The sequence below is a fragment of the Rattus norvegicus genome, chromosome 1, assembly GCF_036323735.1.
Source record: "Rattus norvegicus strain BN/NHsdMcwi chromosome 1, GRCr8, whole genome shotgun sequence".
In the NCBI taxonomy this organism is placed as follows: Eukaryota; Metazoa; Chordata; class Mammalia; order Rodentia; family Muridae; genus Rattus; species Rattus norvegicus.
In genome coordinates this window covers 233757338-233774319 of record NC_086019.1, presented here as the reverse complement: position 1 = coordinate 233774319, position 16982 = coordinate 233757338, and the positions used below count along the sequence as shown (strand labels likewise).

The window sequence follows — 16982 nt, the reverse complement described above, 5'->3', positions numbered from 1 at the left end:
CATTTAAGGACCTATAGAATTCACCAGGGTAGCTGAACACTTGCTAAAGGACTGCAATAGTTAATTAACCTCACCTCCACCAAGAAAAAAGTATAAATTTAAAGAAACAGATTAAAAAATAAAAGGAAGTCATTTGAATGATAGATAATTATAGAATTGTTTGGAGAAGGTGGTCTGGCTCTGTTGGAGGCTTTATCCTATCCTACGTATTTTTTTCACTATGTTTTTTAATACATTGTAAGACCTAAGTATAAGTTATTGGAGTGCACTACTTCCTGTGGCAAAAGCAGCACCCCTCCCCGCATCCCTGAGTCCACAGCTTTTATACCTGTTTTTATATCATACATACTATGATGTGCGACTACGAAGATGCAGGGCTTACAGGAGCAGGTGGCAAGCCCTTTTCTGTCCACCAAGGTGAAGGGACACAGGGATATGAGGGCTGTGTTACGTGCATGAGGAGAAGCACTATGCTCCACCCAGCAATGGAAACTTGCAAACCCTGCCTATAAAGATGTCCACGCACACATCACTGAGATTTAGTTTGTTATCACTCATCTGGAAACCAGTTTCTCCCTGTAACCTCTACAGTCTACGAGGCGAGGTTCCCCCATCTATCATACCGACTCGAGATGGAGGCTGTGTACAGTGCATCAATACCAGCTTCATCTCGGTTAGGTACCACAGGAAGCACGCTGTGGACTAACGCTTAGAAATGCCATCCTTTAAAGTAGCCAAGGCTGACCTTGAACTTTGTATCCTCTGAAACACAAGGATCTGTGTACCTACATGATTCATGCACCTACATGGTTCCTGCAGTTCTGGGGGGGTCAAACCGTGGGATATGAGCTTGCAAGGCAAATGCTCTAACAGCTGTGTTTTCTTTATCACCCAATGAAGTTGATCAGTTGACTATAATAGTTGTGGAAAAGATATGGTAAAAAAAAAAAAAAACAAGGAAAGTAAAACTATGGCTTACTTTATAGGAAAATGAAGTTAGGAGTTAGAACACTCACTTAGGATTGAAGGGATAGAATAGGAAAGTTACCACAGTCCGGAAGGTATCCTATACAGGAAGAAAACTTCCTATTTGGGAAGAAAACTTAGAAACTAGAATGGCATCTGAGCGGGTAAGGCAATGCCACTTTCTCCCCAGATCAGGTTCCTGAAGAAGCTTCATACACCCTACTGATAAATTTCTTCATGGTCACACCCAGTTATCTAAGAAACCCTGGGATTCGGAGTCAGGTATGAAACAGAAGCCACGGTCACTAACTAGAGAGATCTGTTGTCTGGGCGTTGCAATCCCCAGCAGTGGCTGATACGTGACTCTGACTCCGTAGGCTCCCGTGGCTTGGAGTAAGGTTAATTTTGTTTATGGTGGTTGGGTGGGTAGCCTTTAGAACGACTCTGCATTTCAAGAAAGAACACAGATATCTACGCCATGCCCCTCAGTTATCAGGAAACAGATGGCTACCATGATAGAGAAGCCGAGCCCTCACTCAGGACCGCCACCTGACCTCACGCACAGTTCAGGGACAGTGGCATCTGAACCACTGCTCTAATCATTCTTGTCTCTTCTGGGTAAAAACAAAGATAAAGACGAAACGGGTGCCTGAGAGATGGGGCAGCACTAGAGGGCTATACCACCAGGCCTGATGACCTAAACTTCACAGCCAGAACCCACAGGGTAGAAGGAAAGAACCAATTCCCACAAGTTGCCCTCTGAACTCTACGTGCATGCCAGAGCATGTATAGACACGTGAACACACAAGATATATAAAATGTAAAACAAACAAAAAAAAGACATATCAAGATGGTCATCGGAGGATAACTTGCGATAATTTAAATCAAAGAGCCACGATGTTTACCATCACAGAAAGACCGGTGATGGGATGCGAGGGACTCTAAAGCTGGACCCGGGAGGAGGAGGCTGTTATGGAATTAAAAAAGAAAACAAACCACCCGGGATATAAGCTGCTAAGTGTGGCCCATCTCAAAAGATTTGAAATAAGCAAAGGAAAGGGATCAGAAGGAGCTACGGGAGCGCTGGAGAGATGGCTCAGTGGTTTAGAACACTGCACTTCCAGAGGTCCTGGGTTCAATTTCCAGCGACACACAGTGGCTCGCAACCATCTGCAGTGGGATCCGATACCCTCTTCTGGTGCGTCTGAGGACAGTTACAGTGTACTCACATACATAAAATAAGTAAATCTTCAAAGCAAAACAAAACAGAGGAACTCTGGGACAACTTTACATTCACAGGATCACGCTCTGCACCAAGATTTATAATCCAGTGCAACGCTGAACCGGGTCACCCACAAAGTGGGTCTCAGCGCTTTGACTGGGCTACCTTGTTTGAGGACGTGCTGTAGGTCAAGAATCACATTTTGCTTTCTCTTTTAAAAACTGACATGTGTCACATGGCTAGCTCTGATTCCTATCGAAGGAACAGCATTTGTCACTACCCCCTCCTTTAAGTTTGACCAGTAGCAAGAGCACAAAAGGAACATGCAGAATAACTACGGGAAAAAATTCCCTAAGACACTGCAGCCTTAAGAAGCAAGTGCACGTTTTAGACAGTTCTTTAGAATAGCCTGATAGCACCTCCCACTGTCAGAGACACTTGGGACAAAAGGATATTTGCTTCCAAGAATTTTCTTTCTTCATTTTATACTGTCTATGGCCATCAGCTCCCAATCCTCCTGCATCAGCCTCCCAGTCAGCCAATTACAGGCTGGGAACCAGCACATCTGGCTCTTTTATTTTCTTGAGACATTTTTCCTAGACTTACTTCCTATCACTTGACTTTTAGAAACGTCGACAGAGGCCATCTAGTTCCTTACACTTCTTTTTATTCCTTATGTGACATTTCATAATAGCAAGAAAAGGTATGAATTCTCACCTACCTCTGCCAGGCACGACAGCTAAATGGCCTGCCCCTCCCCGGCCTGCCACCTCCTGGGCTTTCATCACATCCTCCTGGAAACCAGAGATGCTGTCCTTTCACAGTATACGGATGGACTGACCCTCCCCCACCACAGTATTCTGTCCTTTGATCCTAGACAGTGTCTTGTCTTCTATATGGTAAAAGTGCTTCAAGGCTCTTGGCTGATTTGTGACACAAACCTTCTAGAAGGAAATGAAGCTTAGTGCTTCTCTGCCTGAGAGTCTGAGGCCCAGAGATGCTGATTTGCTTAATGGTGGGTCGTGGTATGTTCCTGAGGGCCCTTTCCTGCAGTAGCCAGTTTGGTAAGCTCTGGAGTGAGACAGATTCCTCTCACGAACACAAAGGATTTATGCATGTACAAATCTATGTAATATCTACCATTTTTCAATACCAATCCATTTTTGACCAAAACATTCATGGACCTGAGGGGTCATTCATGTAGACTTGGAGCCTGACAGGAAGAGAAGGGCTATAGGGCCAGAGTAATACTGGAAGCTAGGGGAGGCTGTCTGTTATAGTTGCCTTTCTATTGCTGTGACAGAACACCATGGCCAAAGCAACTTGAGAGGGGAACAGTTTACTTCATCTTACCATTTTACACCTCTCGGGCCTCACTGAAGGAAGCCAGGGCAGGAACCTGGAGGCAGGAACTGAAGCAGAGGCCATGGAAAAATGCTACTTACTGGCTTGCTCAGCTTGCTTTCTTGAACTATCCATAGCTGGATAGACCCACCCACATAAGTCATCCACCCTGCAAGCCTGCCTACAAGCCAGTTTTATGGAGTCATTTTCTCAATCAAGGTTTCCTCTTCTCAGGCGACAGTAGCTTGTCTCGGGTTACAGATAGCAAAACAAAAGCCAAGCAGATGGGCTTTCCTTGCCCACCCATCCTGTATGTGGGTATGGCTGGGAGAGTAGTATCACACCAGTCAAGTCACCTGGAGTCCCAGCAGCCTGGCCCAGCAGTGCTCACATCACAGGTATCTGTAATGAGGGTGAAGAAAGACACCACAGCCCACATTAACCTACACACGTTCTAAGTGCAACATCGAGCTCTAACTTGGCATTGCTCAAAGAGTGTGCCACAGCACACCAATTTATGGGGCTATAAACAGCGTTTTCTGGAAAGGTGGTTGACCAAACACATGCATTTGGGGAACACTGGGTTAAGAAAAATTATAGGCTGTTGACTTCACAGCCATTACCCTCCACCCCCACCCCCAGCCCCCAGCTCTCTCTCTGGACTGGGTATGTCTAAGAGAGTTAGAAGATGAGTGTGGGAAGTCCTTCTACAGGAACCTTTTCTCAGACAAAACACCAGGCTAGGACCTCACCAGCCTGCTAGTCCATGAGACCAACTTGGCAGCACTTGTGAGGTCCAAAGTATCAGACAGAGAATGAAGAACTTCTCAGATATCTAGCAGTTGAATTCTGTCTAAATGTCTCCACAAAGTCACAATACTCCTCCTTGGTAAATCTTCTGGAATCCATGAAGCCTTTAAATGCAAAGGGGCCTGGGCATGAGAGCCATTCTAGCAACCTTCCCCCTCCATTTACAGAAATACAGAATGCCTAATGCCAGAGGTGCTAAAAATAGGCTTTGTCTAAAACAATTCCTTGGCTGGTACTGAAAGAGCAGTCAATACTAATGATATGATCATGACATCAGGGCTGTTAACAGCCACAGAGAGAGTTTAAGTGTCCTGGTGTGGAGTCTGCAGGGCTGGGCTACTCCATACACATGTGCACAGAAATGTATACACGTGCTACCCCACGCATACCTCACCGCCCTTTCACCCGAGTTCCTATCAATGGCACTGAGCCTTCACTCACCAAGCAGAAAACAGCCAAGAGCTCTGAGAATCCCACCTCAGATTCGTCTGCCCAAATCTATGAGACATTCTGAGTGTGCATTCTGCCGCCTTCCTCCTCACTGCCGCTGCCTTATCAGAAGGATGTTTCCCCCTTCATCTCCAGCACCCCTCATTCTATATCTCCACACCTCTTTACTCCCAACATGAACCTGTGACACGGCCTATAAATCCTCTCTTGGCTCTCCTTTCCTCGCAGCACAGCAAGGTGAGGGGAGCAGCCATTCAGCCACCCCTAGCAGACACCACACACTGGGCACTGCACCCTCTCAGCAGGAACTCGGGTGTATGGTCAACACTGGAAAGCAATGGGAGGGACAGTCGACTGCCAGGACATGGAGATCGGAGTTCTTAAAGGGCACGCTTCGGTTCCTTACTTTGCAGCTCCCAGCTTTCTGGGTCTGTCCTCTGCTTCACCTGGGGATGGCTCCCCTTTCTTTAGAGAGGGCAGCCTAGAAATACAAGGTCTCCAGAGGCCTCTATTTAACTCCACTTCCTTACGTAGAGCTCATGGTCACTCTACTGAGGACTCTAACCGGTCATGCTCACCCCGCCACAACCTCTCTGTCACCCGCAAGCCTGGGATTTCCTGCTCTTCCTCCCTACACCATGACTGCTCATGCTACTCACATCAGGTATCTGTACTATTTAGCTCCTTCCAACAGTGTGTAAGGCAATCTATTTTACGTTTTCTGTTTTTCCCCCTCTCTCTCTTTCCATTTTCAATACTTACACAGAGACAGGCACAGAAAATCCCTGGGCTTTTGAACGGCAAGGAAGGATTTTTTGAATTTGCTCTGAAGGAAGGGTTAATTTATCAAAATGCAGCTCTGGAATTGTCACCCAGCTCAGGCTTCTGGGGAAAAGGCAACAAGGGGGACTCTAATACAGATGACACCAGCTCCAAAGAGCCCCCAAGGAAGTAAGCACCAAGCCTCTACTAACCTCTGGAAATGACCGTTTAAATTGTATTTAGTGAAAATGGATTTATCTAGGTCCTAACTGCATCTAGTTATATTCTCTACCCTCAGAAAGCCTGGGCATGACATAGGGGGTTGACAGTAGCCTTTAAAGTCATTAATCCACTTTTTCATGGTCATGTGGCCGCTTTGAAGGAGGAGAGGGGGAAGAGCAAAGAGAACAGGAACTCAGACCCACGCCTGCTTTGGGGGCTGGGTGACTTTTAGACCCTGGGGCTTCTTTTCTAGGTCCACACAAGTCACTGTGTTATGTAAACAGCCTAATCTAACAGAGTCAGAGAGTTTCAAGACCACCTAAATCCTTTCTCCTGAGGAAAGAAACAAACAGAGCATAATTGGCAGTGTTCGGCAGGCTCTGTGTGGTATGTGCTTTCCAGGATTGGACAAGGACACGGGGACACCGTCTTGGAGGTCGGAGTTCTTAAAGATCACACTCAGGTTCCTCCACTTTGGAGCTCACAGCTTTCTGGGTCTGTCCTCTGCTTCACCCCGGGGTGGCTCCCCTTTCTTTGGACAGGGCAGCCCAGATGTACAAAGAACACATGGTTTCTAGAAGCAGTCTATTTACCCACACTTCCTCCCATAGCCTGCTCACGCCCGTGTGGTTACTGAGAACCAACAATCTTGCCTGGGTTTTATTTCTACAGACATGTATTTAAGGCCTCATGTTTAAAAAAACAAAAAAAAAAAAAAAGAAGGCCACACAAGTTGAGATCTGTTCATTTTAAAATAGGGGAACAACCTATATTCTTTTCCTTCTGGCCTTGGATTAGATCCTGCACTGATTGGGTTAGGGTTAGGGTTAGGGTTAGGGTTAAGGTACAGACAATATTACTGGATCATCGGATAAAACTGGAGGCAAAGCACCACAGTGATAATTTCAACATCTGAGCTTGATCAAAAGGGAGGAAAGGACCACACTCCATACACAGGTAACTTTTGTCTTGACGCCATATCCATCCATCTCCAATCAAGCAACGCCATCCAAGTCTAGCATCTCTAGGGGAAGAGCGAGTCTGAAGAGCGCTCCTGATACCCACCCAGCCGAGGCAGAAGCACATGAAAGTCAGACGGACAGTTGGTGGAGGAAGCTCAGGACTCACCATGATGGGAGGCTCAGAGGTCACACCCTGAAATCCAGTCCAGCACACATGGGAGCAAATGCAGGAAGTGCCTGCCCTCCTCCCCAGCCCATGCCAACCGCAATCAAGTCCAGGAAGCACAGCGGTACGCACATGCCCTACCCTCATGTCACACACATCGGGTCTCCTGGAGTTTTCGACATTAAGCTCTAACGCCTAGGTAGCACAGAGTCACAAGGTCCGTAGGACACATACCAGGATGACAATCAGAAGGGACAGAGGTGGCAGGGACCTACCTCTGAGGTGCTGAGGACTGGGCAGGCTTCGGCTCCTGCCACCTTTGAAAGACATGCATGTAAAGGCGGGCTCTTCCGGGGGAGCACACTGCACAAACAACCTCAAACGCGTGGCAGGGTAATTTAAGAGGATGTGTACCTGCAACCCCATTCCCAGTAGAGGTGACTCGGGGCAGGGGAGTGGTGACTAGGTAAGTTTGTTCCCAAAGACCGAGTCTATGCATCAGCTTGCTTTGTGTACCAAAGGATACCTGTGTTTAGAGACATGGGAATACAAGGCAGATCCTGACCTGTTTCCTTCTATTTCCAACTGAGAATTACAGGGCACCTTCTCCACGTTACACCTGCAGCAGAGTAGAAAGAACACTGGAGTCAGAAGACCTGTGTCCTCCTCCCAGCCCAGCTCCTCCCTCTCGGGCTGGGTGGCCAGGAGATCACACAAGGTATCATTCTACAGTGATACACATTTCTCCAAAATGGCGGCGGTGGTGGGCTTGGGGCATGGCTTCTTAACACCTCTGGGCCCTTCCTGTGGTCTCCCTGCTCTCCTGTCCCATTTCCCTCCAGAAATGTCCCATTTGTGGTTCTAGAAGCAGTGAAGAATGAAAAGCCATGCTAGATCTTCGGAAGGATGGCGATGTGACTTGAGTCCATGCTGGCCGCTCGTTTGTACAGTAGGGATGATACTTACCCAGACAGCTCCTAACTATGAGCTAGAGAAGGGAGGTTTTGCTCTCAGCACCTGCCACATGCAGGGTTTCTGTGTGGCAGCAGCTCTGGTTTCTGGTCACCAGCTGAGCTCTCCTTCCCTGACCTCTCCTTTTCAGCAGAGCACTGAATAAGTGCTCTTGACTGGGAATGAATTTGAGCCACCATCTGAGGGTTACAATGACAGTTCTGGACATTGACACCTAGGTGACCTTTTATGTGGTAGCCAGGGAAGGGCAATAAGGTTGGCAGCACTCTGGGAAGCTCTCCCTCCCATCCAGATTATGCCCTGGACCAAACCAGCAGTCTCCCTTGGCAAACTCAGATTAGCCGACCTCTGGGCCTCTGCATTGCCCCTGCCTGCTTGGCCCAGAGTAGGAGGCAACTGGACAGGATCAGCGTATACCACACAGCGGAGATATGAATGTGAATGCAAAACTCTAAATATACAGCGTTAACCAGAATGTCTGAAATCCATGTGAGAACTCGGAGGGCCATGCTAAGAAAACAAAACTCTAAAGTTGCTAGGTTCAGAGCACGGAAACCTACTCTTCCTAAACCAGGGGTCTGGAATCTTTTAAGAAACAGGAAGACAGGATCAGATATGTACTTCAGAACGAAGGCAAGGCAGGAAGGGACGAGAGACTAGACTCCCACACAACTGGCAGCTACTCTAGACCACGGTTCCAGAGTCTCATGGAGGCAGTGGGTGAGAACTTGCCGTGGAGACCCCTGTGTGGGGAGGGGCTTTAGAAGTGAGGTGTGGACTGGAAGACTTTGTGGCTGATGGTGTTGATACAGAAGCCAAAACCAACCGTGGTCCCCTCAGAAGAAGAAGAACCCCGGAAGGACCAACAACACCCTGAGCGTTTTATAAAATACACTGTAACTAGTTCAGAGAGAGTCAGTCACAGTTCTATGATCTGACAGCAGCAAAGGCTACAATCTAACAGAGGAGCCAGGTACTAAACAAAGGAGATTCTAAAAGATCTCCTTTGTTAACAGATAAATTCCAGTCGTTCTGACAGAGGTTAGGAATCTGACTGGCTTGGGGAAACGACACAAAAGCACAGACCACAGTGGATGTTAAGTTATGCCAAAGACTTGGGTTTGCATATGTACTTTACAGATCTGTTTCAAAAGGCAGTAGGCATGATGGTGTGAGCAATCCCCTGGATGGAAGCCTTGAAAGCTGTTAAGAGCAGGCTCTGACCTAGGAGGACAGCTCAGTGAATTTTGAGGAAGAGCAACCGGACAGAAAATCTTAAAAGGAAACAATGTCTCTGAGCAAGAGTCCAGCCCTTCTGGGAACGGGCCAGTTAAAAGTGGGTCTTCAAAAATTAGGGGTTGGGGATTTAGCTCAGTGGTAGAGCGCTTGCCTAGGAAGCGCAAGGCCCTGGGTTCAGTCCCCAGCTCCGGAAAAAAGAACCAAAAAAAAAAAAAAAAAAAAAAATTGTGGCTTGGCCCAACATGAAATAAGGAATGCTACAAATTACTTTCTAGTTTATGTAGGGATTAAACAAGGATGATTGCGATTGGGTTTAGAAGTTGCCATTTCCTTGAAAAGGGGCAATAATGTAGTGGTTCTCTCTTCCCTCCACGCCCCCAGAAAAGTGTCACTATGATGAGTTTTCTTCAAAAATCAAAAACTAACATCATGGATGCATCCTGGCATAGTAAAGCTCTCAGGACCCGCCTTCTCCACCTCCCCCTAGTCTGTGTCAGCAGCACATGCTAACATGTCTTCCCTGCATGGTGCAGAGCAGAGGAGGCTGGAGAGAGAGAGCTGGAGTGAGGACCCTGTGGCTAGATGTAGCACTGAATCCCCTGAACTGGAAACCGCACAGAGAGTTTTTGCAGGATGAGTAAATGATTTCCCCAACACCCAAAGCACTAAATTCAGATCAAGTGCAGGTCTGAACCATCCGTCAAGGTATCGCTAAGGACTCACTAAAATTATAAAGTTGGGAGCGATATAGTGCAGGGAGGTAGGAGTTACATAGCCACCATTCCTGCCACGCCTCCTGCACTGTATGGTAGCCCCCTAGCCACCAATCAGACTACCCAAGCAGAACTTCCCTCCTTCCCAACTGCTTCATGTCATCGTAGGTCCAACTGAGACAGGATCTCGTCACGTTGCCCAGCCTGGCCTTAACCTGGATATCCTTGTGCCTTAATTTCCTACTGCAGGTTAACATTTGTGTATGTCATATGCCAAAGCTTTCCAAATTCTTTAGGAAGGAGAACACAGCCTTGAAAAGTGAGGTATAATAAACACAGCAGAAGCTCCTCGCTGGAGAGTTCACTTTTTTTTTTTTTTTTTTTTTTAAGGAACATATCAAGGTGCTTCAAATGAGTTCAAGTGACCAGCGGTAAACTAATTACATCCTGAAAGAGTGTAGATTGCTTCTGCCAACACTGCGTAGGAAATCAGACAGTAGAAACGGAGGCAGAGGCTAGAGAGCAGCAAATATCCCTGTTTTGAAATGAGAAATGAAACCCAATATTGTTAGGCTTTGTGTTGACCCTTGTTGAGAACTTAAGACTAAATTACCCAGAGGCTGGGGGGCTACTTAGCAAAGATAAATAACATCATTAAGGACTGGCAGGGGGTGTCCCTGAAAAAGCCACGGCAGGCAGGCAGGCCAACCTCATTTCATCAGGGTTTCTAGGTTGATAGATGGGAAAGGGCTACAGACATGGTGTCGTTGGTTTTAGTCTTTCTTGATAACCTTGAGAAGGGACAGATGAACATAGGTGACATGAGGGCCTGGCCCCGTGAGTTCAACAACACGGAACCAACCTCAAGGACTACTGGCCCACGGGTTCATGTCAACCTGCGCCGATGCTCAGGATGTGTCACAGAGCCCCTTCCTGGTTCCTTTACAAACATTTCAGCACTAGTTTCTGACACATCTTGGGCTTTGAAAAACCCCAGGAAGATGAGCAAATACTTGTTTAAAGAGTAAGACACAAGTAAGATCAATGAGAATGGACACTGTGAGGTGGGGCTGCACGGAGCTAGGGGACCTTCAGTAGATGATGCTTGAACACTAATGCTTACTTAGCTCCAGTCTGAACTTAGCAGTTTTTGTGAAAAGATACATATGGTGTATGCCATGTGTCCGACATCAGCCAGCTCTGTGTCAAGGATTCCTGAGAAAGCAAAGTGACCCTTGAGCCACATACACAAAGCTCTGGTGTCCAGAATAAACAACTCTACCACCACATAGCCTCGGAGCACATCAGGAATTTTTGGAGGCATGGTTCAAATGGGCAGTACAAGAGTGGAACGTGCCTATGGAGAGTCTAAGTGTCACTCAGAGAACAAAGGCCTGAAGAAGATTGCCCTGGGCTCGAGATGCCAGTTTATAACTATGTTCAAAGGGCATCTCTTGAAAGGAGACTGGATTCATTCTCTGACTAGTTTATAGAGTAGCTAAAAGTCAGTGGGAAGGATTCAACCATAGTGAAGACGGTCATGCAGTGTCAAGAAGTTCCAGAACCCCTGCCCTGATGTGAGGTCCACATCTGTAGGCTGGAGGCCTTTCTGTCACCAGGGCTGCTACTGCAACCTGAATCATAGGACACTAGACCAGGCAGAGCCAAAGCCCAGAACCTCTGCCTTTAAGACTGTATCTAGGCACCTTTTCCTAAGACCTGGAAGAGCTCATCTGGGTCAGTCTCTACCTGTTCTCTATGGCATCTCGTGGTGATTTTAAAGAGTACAGGTGCAACAGAGTAGCAATCCTTTACAAAGAAAGAGTGCCTCGGGTTAAATCCTATAGAAGGTGAGCGGGTAGTTGGAAGTCTTCCAAACAAGTAGAAGACAAAGCACTTTCACGAAGTCAAAACAAAGTGCGGCTTGAGATAAAGTTTTCTATTTGGGACAAATAACATGGTAGGAACTAGTAGTAGCCGTGTACTAACTACCTAACAGCCCTCAGGTTCTTCATTCACACAGGCATTGGCTCTTTGGGGTCACATCTTAAAACCGTCATGCTTTAAAATATAAAGCAATAAATAGACACAAATTATCCTAAGTCTTTATGGAAAGACCAAGCCACATCTGTCCCCGAATCTTGCAAGGACTTTTCAATGACTGCTCCTGAGAGCTAATTAATTCTTATGTAACTGTTAAATACAGGTGGAGGTCTCCCTTAATAAACTGCACGGCTACGCAGCCATCGGAACCCTACTAGCACGGGATGGGCGCGTTAGATGGAGTTCTGTACAGGTGCCACCTCTTCTTGCAGCAGGCTGCGCTACTGTATTAGTAACTGCCTCTAATGCAAGAGAAACCAACCCAGCAAGATGTGCATTTTTCCAGTAGCATTTTTTTTTCCAAAGTGAACCAAAAATACCGCACTGTATCTAATTAAGGCCCTCCTAATTTTGGGCGCCTCCTACTTGAGAACCAAGTTGGGTAAGAGAAACACAAAATAGAAACAGAGTCCCATTGCTTCTTCTCGAGGATCACTAACATGAAATATACACGAGACATGCAGCGGTAGGAGATTTAGCATGTGATCTCCAGAAAGTACCCAAAAACGCAGGAACATAATGCGTCTTAGGAGGGTGCTTTTGAAGGAGAACCCAATACGCAAACAAATGAGTAAAGCCAGGAAGAGGAAGAACCACTCAATACCTGTGTGCTGTAATATTTAAAAATCCCTTGCCTGCAGTACCACTAAAGACATGCTCACTAGCCAGTTCCGGTGAAACTGCACTTTCTGTTTCTGGAACTAAAACCATGGAAACCAGTATCTGGCAAGGACACTTTCTTCTTTGTGCTCAGAGGTCCCTTCACCTGCTTGATTAACTGTAAACAGTCTCCAAGTTTGATTATTAATCATTAAACTATTTAAAGAATCCGGGGTTATACTTACTGCCTGGGACAACAATTCCACAGGCTGGGGCAGGAATTATTTCACGGTGTGTGCAGGGAACCTGGGGGTCAGTCAGGTAAGTGGACACCAGATTCAAATGTAAGCAGCTGAGGCTCGGCAAGGAAGGCCTTTGTACAGTGAGCCCCTGGGCTCTGCTTCCCCTGGATAAAGGAGTCCCGTTCGCAGGGCTCTGTTTTTGGGAATGGGCTCTGAAGAGGTCTGTTGTAGTTATGTACACCAGGTTGACACAAATGCAGCCAGCAGGCAAAGTAAACAAGCTGCCGGAAGCCTATCAACAACCAGCAACTCATACTCCACATTGCTGGTAGGGATGGCAACAGCTGAGACCACCTGTGAGGTGTCAGGTAAAGAGCTCCCCTGGGGGAGCGTCTGGCAGAATGCTGCCAGCTTTTTAAGTTTTTCCAAAGGGGGAGTGGAGAAATAGAAACATTACAACCCCCCCCCAACACTATAAAGGCAAATAAAGCAATCTATTGGCAACATGAGACCCACTAGGTGTTGACCCTTCGCTGATTAAGGAAACTGAAATGCAAGCCACTCTTCAAAGGACCTGCTTTTAAATTCCCACAGGCTCGCCTCAGCCCCACTCAGTTTTCCAACAGACCCAGATGGACTCAGCAAGCCAAGCCGTCATCAAAGGCCTGCACCTGGTCAGAGAGACAGACGTTATGCTCTCCTGACACAAAGGCAAAAAATAAAAAAGTCGGAGGCAGCGCAGAGTGACACTGTCTACTTAGTTGCAATTTCCTCCCGCCAGAGGCTGATAGGCGGTGTAATGATTCAGCTTCCCCCTGTGGGCAAGCAACTGGTGGAACGGGGTAAGTAGAAACTGCAGTTACACACACACACACACACACACACACACACACACACACACACACATCTCATGCTTACTCCAGACCAAGAGTGGACTTGGGGTCCAGTTTCCCCTCTGTGGATTGTCAGTGAGAGCAGATCCACACTCAGGAGGAGGGGGATGCTCTTGGTGGCCACTTTACAGTATTTAAAAGGATGTATCTTTTCTTTTCTCTCTCTTTCTCTCCTTCTCTCCCTCTCCCTTCTTTCCTTCCTTTTTTTTTTTTCCCCAAAAAGAAAATAACAAAGTTACTAAGTACCAGGAGTTACAAGTCCTGATGAGTCAAGAGACAGGAGTAATCCTGACCCCTCAATGAACCTTTCTCCTCCTGTCCCCATCTCTGCTTTGGAAACTATCACATGGGTTAGAAAGGCTTAAGAGCAGAATTCCTGGTGGAAAGTTTCTATTCTTCCTGCCACTTAATCTTTCGAACAATTTCTTCCTCCCTGTCATGGAATATGTCAAGCTATGAGGAGACACCCTGACAGGAGGTTGAAATGTAGCTGCCCACTTTCAGTTCAGGGGGTGTCTGGGACAACAGGAGTGAAAACTCATGGCCTCTAACAGCTGATTTCTAGGATCACGCCATTCAGAGAGCAGAAATATCCGCTTTCCACGGAAACAAGAGATGGCTTCGGAAGGAAAACAACATTGCAACAAATCCACATATCATTACAGCAAATGGAAACCAAGGCAAGAAACTCAAAATCAACTAACTCCACTGCGACCAGACTAGTTCACTAGTGTAGGGTTGACTGACGAACGCAAGTGTCTTGGCCTCAGTTTCCAAATAATTATTTGTCTGTTTAAAGTGGTCTTGCTTGTGTTCAGCACCGCCTTCCTATTGGTCACACCCCGAAAGTCCATGAGAAAGGGGTGAATTTGCCAAAATAATCACTCTGAGTACATAGAGCAGTAATCACAGCTGACAGAAATGCTCAACACTCCAAGTATTAGAAGGAGGGAAGCCCAATAATTTTGTTGACGTCTGGTTTTGAACCTCAAATAATAATAATAATAATAATAATAATAATAACAACAACAATAATAATATTGTTATTATTATTGTTATTATTATTATTATTATTATTATTATTATTATTATTATTATTATTTCATTCCCTCATCCCAATGCCTTTCTTCGCAGAGCTCCTGAAGAATCCTTTTCTGGACTAGGATTCTTTAAAAAGTTGTCTAATCTCATTTCCCACCATCTTAAGCAACACACCGAGAACCATCATACAAAATACCAATCGCGGCCGTTTCACAAGGTACAAGGCAGCTTGCACCTTCCAAGACAAGGGTATAAAATGCAAAGGAGAAAGGACCCCCATAACCCACAGCCTCTCAAGTCCTACCACTCAGGACTTGGTGGGAAGGAGGAGCCAGGCGCTCACCTGTCCTTGTAGTTTATCACAGTATCAATGATGGCGTTCATCTGCTTCGTCAGTTTGGGGGGATTTGGTGACAACTTCTCAGCTGGGGGGCGGCCTCTTCTTTTCTTTGCTTTTTCCACATCTTCCTTCACGGGATCTTTATCCACGTTTCTTCGTCTTTTCCTCTTCTTCAGCCGTACCTCCTCTTCCATTTCTTCCAAATTTCCGTCTTCGATGGCCTGTAAGCGGGAAACAAAGGAGAGATAAAAAAAATACAAGTAAGGGAAATAACCGAGGCAAACATAGGCAGACCTTTACAATAAGGGGCAGAGCTACATATATCTTGAATAATTAGGATCAAATGGAACTAACAAAGTAAAACTAAAAGTTAACAGTCATCAACGAAGGAGAATGAAAAAGGCGCCACCATATTGGCTAAAATTCACCTTTAACCTCTGTCTATTCTGTAAGGCCAAAAGCACCGATAACTGGTGACGGACGTTAAAGCATCGACACATTCAAGTGCTTGAAAATGACTGAATGCACATAAAATGTATCTCAACGTAAGCAAAGCACTCTTAAAGATGTCATTACTGTAAGGACGATAAGGATAAACAAAATCCAGGGGCGTGTGAAGAAAACAGAAAAATCCCCTAAGAAGACATCTATGCAGTCCCACATGCTCTGACCTTTACAGTTTTCCATCAGTTTACTCATGATTCACAACATAAATCAACAATTCCATCCAGGCTTTCCGTTCTAACATAGAAATTAGTAAACAAGGGAGCAGAGGGGAGTAAGAAACCACAGTCCCTGGTAGACGTAATGAAATCACCCGATAAAGAACACACACACACACACACACACACACACACACACACACACTCACAAACAGCAAAACACTTTTTTTCCAATTACCTGCGAACGCTTGCTTTAAACCAGAGCCAGCCGCACTAATGCAGAAAGATAATAAAGTAGCTATAAAAACAGACAGGTATGAAAGAGACCTGTTCCGAAAAGACTGAGAGATCCATGTGACAGGGACCCACAAGTTCAAACTTTTCTTTTTTCCTGGTTAAGTCTCCGAACTTATAAGGAAAAATTAAGAGAGGAACAAAAGAGGGGGGAAAAAAGAAAAAAAAAAAGGAAAAAAACAAAACAGACAAAAGAAAATCTGACCACGGAAAAGAAATTTTCTTTGAGAAGAAAAAAAAAATCTAAAAATTACATTTTTTTTTTTTGAGATTGCTTTCTCACACAGATGACTGGTGTTGCTGTTTGTTCCTTGGGCTCTCGATATTGCCTCCAGTATGTGAATGCTAATCAATCCTCTCCTAGCTGAAAGAGCTCTAATCATAAGGCAATTACCTTCATTTCTCCACAGCACCAAACATGGCTAATATTTATGATCATGTGAATATAACAATCAATACAAGGAGTGATTACAGCTCAGACATAATTTCTTTCACTTATGCACAATGCCTCCTGAAAGAGAAAGGTTGTTTTTTTTTTTTTTTTTTTTTTTTTTTTTTGTGAAGAAAACCTGGTACAGAAAACAAAACAACCTGGCATGTTTTAAAAAAAAAAAATGCCAGTGGGATTTAAGAAAAAAAACTGTTTCCAATGCACTCTCCAATGTGCTAATCCATAGAAGCAACACGCACACAGACAGAATCCTGAGGGACAGCCTGAGCCCAGGCCTTAATAATCAACAGACAATTCCCATCACCACGATCCTACAGTGTTCGGATAACCACTATGAAAGAGGCGAGACCTGATGAGTTATGAAGGAAAAGGAGAAAGGAAGAAGAAGAAGAAGAAAAAAAAGCTCCCCATTATTTCATTAATATTCATTTGCCTAAAAGCAGGACACCCGCTATACAGCTAAACACAGTGCGGCTAAGCAGAGATAAGAGAAAGAAAATTGTCCCGCATATCTGGGGAGGCTGAACA

General features: G+C 45.6%; 1 protein-coding gene across 19 annotated transcripts in view; it reads right to left on the bottom strand.

The window, feature by feature from the left end:
• The window catches only part of Smarca2 (SWI/SNF related, matrix associated, actin dependent regulator of chromatin, subfamily a, member 2), a 167632-nt gene that overhangs the window by 10589 nt on the left and 140061 nt on the right, over positions 1 to 16982 (bottom strand). For 12 of the 19 annotated variants that reach the window (XM_063268547.1, XM_063268505.1, NM_001004446.1 and 9 more), the window contains 2 exon segments: positions 15051 to 15268; positions 7470 to 7523 (listed from right to left, as the gene is read on the bottom strand). In XM_063268547.1, the coding sequence (XP_063124617.1) occupies positions 7470 to 7523; positions 15051 to 15268 (272 nt within the window). 19 annotated transcript variants of the gene reach the window in all.